General features: G+C 38.0%; 1 protein-coding gene across 1 annotated transcript in view; it reads left to right on the top strand.

The window, feature by feature from the left end:
- The first annotated feature begins 221 nt into the window (after positions 1-221).
- The window catches only part of MYRFL (myelin regulatory factor like), a 117,204-nt gene continuing 111,025 nt past the window's right edge, over positions 222-6,400 (top strand). The window contains exon 1 of the mRNA XM_030866285.2: positions 222-2,795. Within this exon, the coding sequence (XP_030722145.1) occupies positions 2,750-2,795 (46 nt within the window). The 5' untranslated portion in view covers positions 222-2,749. The remainder of the gene's footprint in view (positions 2,796-6,400) is intronic.

Here is a 6,400-nt window from a genome sequence, read left to right as displayed (position 1 = left end):
CTGAAGGCTGAATTGCCCTTTCATACGTGTGCTATTTGTCCTTGACAATGTTTTGGTGTATTGTTCTGTTTGTTTTGTTTTTAAACATATTCGTTGCAACATTTAAAAATGAGATTTAAAATTAAAATCTGCATTTCCAGCTTCTCTTTTAAAGTTGGCCCTTTCAAGAACCTTGAGTCCATATCCTTGAGTGGCAGCATGTGGAGGAAGCCGAGTGACACTCCACCTTTTGGGCGGCTCTACCCTTAGGGCAGGTACTCTCTGGTTTGCTCTCTGCTCCACCACCCCTAAGTGTCTCCCTGACGGAGACACAGCTAAGGGTCAGTTGTCGGTTATAAATATGCTCTCATGGTTGTTTTTTTGCTTATTTTGACCCATTTTACTCACTTACCCGCCTGGTCCTATAATTATTTGAGATTGGGACTCCAATTCTCACCTTTGTCTCTCAGCTTATTAAATGGAATCTAATTTCTTTCCTATCACTCATTACTCTGCTGCTGACTATGTGAAGTCTCTGGGTGAACTGTTGGATAGAATCCAGAATCATCATCTGGCAGAGGATATAGTATAGTGACTTAACTTCCAACAGCCTCCAGAAAACTTGGCTGGGAGCTTCCAGCTAAAACATAGGCTACATGTTTTAGACATCTTAATTCATACTGCACCTAAAGGCATGGAAGTCCTTTTAAAAAATCACATTTGATTTCTCCCTTGCTCCCCATATCCAGTTGTAGCCAACTCTTCTTGGTTCTATAGCATCTTCAGGCTTTGTTACTGCCTATCTGGATTCGCAGTAGCTTCTCAGCTGGTGTAAATTTAGTTACTGCCCCAATCAACACACTCTAACACAGCTTCTTTCTAAATTAGACTTAATTATATCATGCATCACAACTACCCAAATAGAAAATATCAATAGATATGCTTAGAATGAACATGCATGGAATCAAATTCAGATTTAGCCTAACATTCAAAAGCTACCCAAACCCTTCTTCAGCCTACTTCTCATCTTTTTTTCTCACTCCACCATCCATACACCGTAACTCCAGTCGCTGTACCTGGGCTTTCTCCCCTCCAAGCCATTGCTCATGTTTTTAAAAACATGTCCATTGTTTAAGTCTCTTCAAATCCCAGCTCTTTATGATACCTTTCCAGATCTTCCCAGATGAAATTAACCTTTCCTTCCTCTGTTTTCTTGGGATGTTTTCCCCAGCTCTTATCAGAGTCTGCCTTTTTCCCCAGCTCTTATCAGAGTTATAGTTCCTTGTATTTTTCTCATGCCCTACATTTGAGCCTATGGAGGGCAGGGACCATAATTTACACATCTTTTTATTTCCTGCACCCAGCAGAGAGTTTAGCACAAGTTGAACTGAAACAAATAGAAAATCTATTTCTTGAAGCAACTTAATGACTTGTCCTTAAAGATCTGGGGTCCAATATAACTTTCAAAATAGGATTCTAAGCCTCTTTTTTTCCCCAGGATAAAATTAATTTTTTTGTTTAAACAGTTTATATGTGTGAAGTTTTAAAATACTTATTGGGAAGTATACCACATCACCCATACCAATTCTAACAAAAATGAAATAATCTGACAAATGCAGAATGTGGGACATTATATAAGACAGTGCTCCAGGACTGTTAAACAAGTGTCAATGTTATAAAAACCAACCAACCAAAAATGACAAGGATATATATATATATATATATATATATATATAGAGAGAGAGAGAGAGAGAGAGAGAGAGAGAGGGAGAGAGAGGGACACAAAAAGCAAAAGTGAGAAAATATTAGCAATTAGTAAATCTAGATGAAGAGTATAGGGTATTTCATGGTACTATTCTTTGAGTTCTTCTATAGGTTAAAAACTTTCAAAATAAAAAGTTGGGGAAAAAGGAAACAGGAAGGAGCTGAAAGGACTAGTTTGATTTCCTAACTGTATTCCTTTTAGTATATTATTAGATAAGTTAATAGCTAAATAGTGAAAACAAAACATTTATTTGGGTATACCTTTCTATTTAGGAGTAAAACCAGCTAGGAGTGAACCACATAGTTGGTTGTAAGAATTACTAAATCAGAAATGCAGTTTTATTGCTCCTTAGAGGGACTTCTCATACTTTATGCTTTCTACTTTCAAAGAAAATAAACTGGAGGAAATGGACAAGGTGCGTATCAAGGAATTTTTTTCACTGCGAGTAGATTTGGAAATATTTAACAAATCCTAACTTTTCATTATCACAAGCCTCGGTATCTATGAAAGTGATTATATTGATTTGCCCTCTTTCTCTAGGTGAAAAAAAACCCCCTATATCTTTGCTAGGCTGTAGCTAAATCGATCTGGTTGATGGAGGCAGAGAAATAAATATATTGGTGTAAAAGGACAAATAGGAGATAAGGCTATGTATTTATTGCCCATTTATGTAATTACATGTGTCACTAAGGACAAAGGTCCTTAAAACAAAGACGAAAGGCAGAGTAGAAACAGTTCCCTATAGAGAGATGGATTTTCTACCACTTCCCTCTTCATGAATTTTTCTTTTGCGTGGTTACATATCCTTCTGGTTTTGTGATCACATTTGAAAACTTAACCATCTTTTTGGGCACAGTTTGATGGCTGAAGATATGCTTCACTCCAGTAAAAAGAAAATGAACATTTTTCAAGAGCATTCGTAGGCTTCGAGCTGAGAGGACAGCACTTAGTTCCTGAGGTCTGATAATCATTCTGTGCGGAAGTAACTACCAGGACCACGGCACCATGGATGTGGTAGGCGAAAACGAGGCCCTACAGCAGTTCTTCGAAGGTAAGAAGCCCGTTTCCAACATCTGAGAAATGGTACTGCTTACTATCACTGTCTTTACCTTTTGGGAATTCACTTGGGCTTTGAAAGAAATACTATTGTACTAACTGTCGTGAAGTCAGAAGTGCATGTTTATTTGCTGTGTTTGTAGCAAAAAATCAATGGTATAGGGCTTCCCTGGTGACGCGGTGGTTGAGAGTCCGCCTGCTGATGCAGGGGACGCGGGTTCGTGCCCCAGTCCGGGAGGTATCCCGCATGCCACGGAGTGGCTAGGCCTGTGAGCCATGGCCACTGAGCCTGCGCGTCCGGAGCCTGTGCTCCACAACGGGAGAGGCCACAGCAGTGAGAGGCCCACGTACCGCAAAAAAAAAAAAAAAAAAATCAATGGTATAGGCAGTGATTTTTAAAAATTCAGGATTTCCATCTTACAGCTTAGTTGTTAAAAGAATCAAGAGGTCAGCATACCTATGTTATTAGAATTTGTCCCTGTCCTGTGCTAGATTTTTTTTCTAATCCCTATGTTTCATAAGACTAGATTTTTCTTATCTCTCAAATTATTGAATACAACACAGGAGAAATGTAAGAGTTTACTTAAGATGGTTTTTCTGTTAATATAATTAAATACAAAACAGCCTAACAGTAAAGGAACACCTCTTCCCCCATTCCATTCTTTGTTTTTCACAACACTTTAAAAATGTGTAACTATTGAATGATGATTTTTTTTTTGAGGTTAAATATATTTTTCCCCAAGCGAAGGCTTACTATAGGACATGGTTACAAAGATTTTTTTCCTAAAAACCTGAAATAGTGGTACCCCTTCTCATATTCAGTTGGGTTGAGATTCTCATGGTGGGTCTGCTGAAAACGTCAGGAAAGGCTTGCCTTCTTGTGACACCTTTCAGGGAGCCATTGGGAGACTGCGTGTTAGTGCAGCTGCAGTTCCTTACCAGTTAGTCATGCTCAGACTTCCACGGGAAGGGAAATGTTGCCAGAGCTTTTTGCACATTTCCAGGTATTTCCCAGGAGGGAGTATGAGAATAATTGAGCGCAGACCAGCTCACTCACAGAATCCAGAGGGCAGTTAGCAGCATATGGAGAAAGTGCTTTTGGCATTTCTTGTGATTAGCAGAGTGTCTGACAAATACTGGACGTTTAAAGAGTGAATGGAATTGACCCAACACCATATTGTATCGAACACTAAAGAGTGTTTATGTCAAAGAAACAGTGACGTCACTATCAGAAGAAATTAGTACAATACAGTAGGTTCTGTGGCTCGGATTTTGCCACATGGGATAAGAAGGAATATGAGACCTAGAGAATTATGATGTTATTTCAGCCCTATGATCCATCCCATCATGTTCTGTCTCTGACAGTGCTCAAGTCAGTGTGTCCACTTGGGTCACACAGTAGGCACACTAATGTTGCTTAATTGTTGTTGCCTGATTTTATATCCTATGTAACTTTCATTTGAGCAGTAGGTAGCAAGCTCCAAGCTACAGTTATATCTGCTTTATTTTCGGGAAACCACCAATTGATTTTATAAATACACAAAGTCTAGTTGCTTTCTTTACAGAGCTAGAGAAGACCTGAAAAGTTCATCTGGTCTACCTTCCGTTTTTTGGAAGTGCTGTTATACCTATAGGGTCACTATACTGTCCTTGTTTATGCTATTTTCAGAAGTCTTTGGGGATATAGTTTCCACAAGTCCTCTGTACAGCTGATTACAAAATCTGATTTATTTTATTATTATTATTATAGTATCTTTCTTAGCCCAAACTAAACTCTGGCTCTTTTGGAAGCCTTTTTAACTAGGGAGGAGTAATTTCTCCATGGAAAGAGAATAAAATAGTCAGTGTACATTATCTTTGAATGAATAAATGGAAAAGGTGGTAAGTTTTGGAAATAAAAAATGGAAGCACTAACTTAAGTTATTCCCCTTCCCCCGAAAGTCACACAGCTGGTTGTCTATTTTTTATTATCTGTTTAGCAAATGTCAATCACTGACGGTGTGCCAAGTCCAACAACCACATCTTTTAAATGATAGCCTGGAGGGCTTTGAGACATTTCCTTTAGATCATGGTTTCCTTTCTGAAATATTCCTTAGAATGAGGACAGCAAGACTGGATCTGATATTCTCATGAGGAGGGCCAGTTGTTCTATGTTGTGCTCCTGTCGATACGTCAGCTTCTAATTAAATGCAAATTCATATAAAAAATCAAGGTCTGAAAAGCAAGAAAAGTTTTTGTAATTTATTACCCACCTGAAAACTATTTTTGCTTTGCTTTCTCAGACTCTTCATTCTAAGAATCTGGATCCTAAATAATATATGTTTTTCATATGAACACTTTCGTATTAAAAACTATCTGTACTGACAGTATCATCACAAATTAAATGGCCTTGAACATCAGATCTCATGCTGATCATGCTGAATCTTTATGGTGTGTCTCAGGAAGATGATGAGAACAAAGCATGGTTCCAGGTAGCTGGCAAACCTCATTCTATTGCCTGCCACTGATGCAATAGGTAGGCCCATTAGCTAAAGCAGAAGAGGTGGATCAAGTTCTCTAGGGATCCCAACATCCACTGGAAACTCAGATACCACGTGAAATGTTTGGCTTTTTCAGCAAAGCTGATACCACTGCAAGAGAAAGGTTGTCAGAGGAGAGGCACATTATTTTATTTCTAATAACTAAAAATGGGTTACAACTTAAAATTCTAATAGTGGTAGATTAGTTAAATAGATTATGGTTCTTTCATATAATGGAATATTTTGTAGCTATTAAAAATGACAATGATGGACTTCCCTGGTGGTGCAGTGGTTGAGAGTCTGCCTGCCGATGCAGGGGACACGGGTTCGTGCCCCGGTTGGGAAAGATCCCACATGCCACGGAGCGGCTGGGCCCGTGAGCCATGGACGCTGAGCCTGCGCGTCTGGAGCCTGTGTTCCACAATGGGAGAGGCCACAACAGTGAGAGGCCCGAGTACAGCAAAAAAAAAAAAAAAAAAAAAAAATGACGATAATAAGGAAAAGTGTTTATGATATAAAGGGGAAAAGCAGATTACAAATTGGTATATATAATAGAATTGAATATATATGTATTTTTCTAGAAAAAAGTTCATTAAAACTGATGTGAAAACAGTTGCTATATATACATACATGCATACCTATATATGTAGAAACAATTGGATGAATACACTACAAGTATTAACAGTAGTTATTTCTTAGTGGTAGGAATATGGGGATTTTTATTTTCTTCTTTATACTTTATTATCTCAGTGCTTCAAAGTTGGAATGCATGATGTCATAGTCAGTTTTTCTTACATAAAGGAGACGGTTTAATTACACAAAACTCCTCTGTTTAAGAGTTTCTTTTCTGTGTAAAGAAAAATTGTATGAAATGGATGAAAAAGAAGATTATTAGGTGTCTTCCATAGAAAACTGTACCTGGATCATGTCCTTTGGGCTGTCAGATTCTATGGGATTTTCACCCTTTATTGTCTTAGAGCTATTTTGAAACTCTGTAAATTGTAGATAATTGATATCAATGCAATGAATTTTGTCTATAGATATGTAAATGAATTATCTCCTTTTGGGGATCAGTAGTTTC

This window comes from Globicephala melas, chromosome 10 (assembly GCF_963455315.2).
Source record: "Globicephala melas chromosome 10, mGloMel1.2, whole genome shotgun sequence".
NCBI classification, from domain to species: Eukaryota; Metazoa; Chordata; class Mammalia; order Artiodactyla; family Delphinidae; genus Globicephala; species Globicephala melas.
This window is presented reverse-complemented; position numbering and strand designations above follow the sequence as displayed.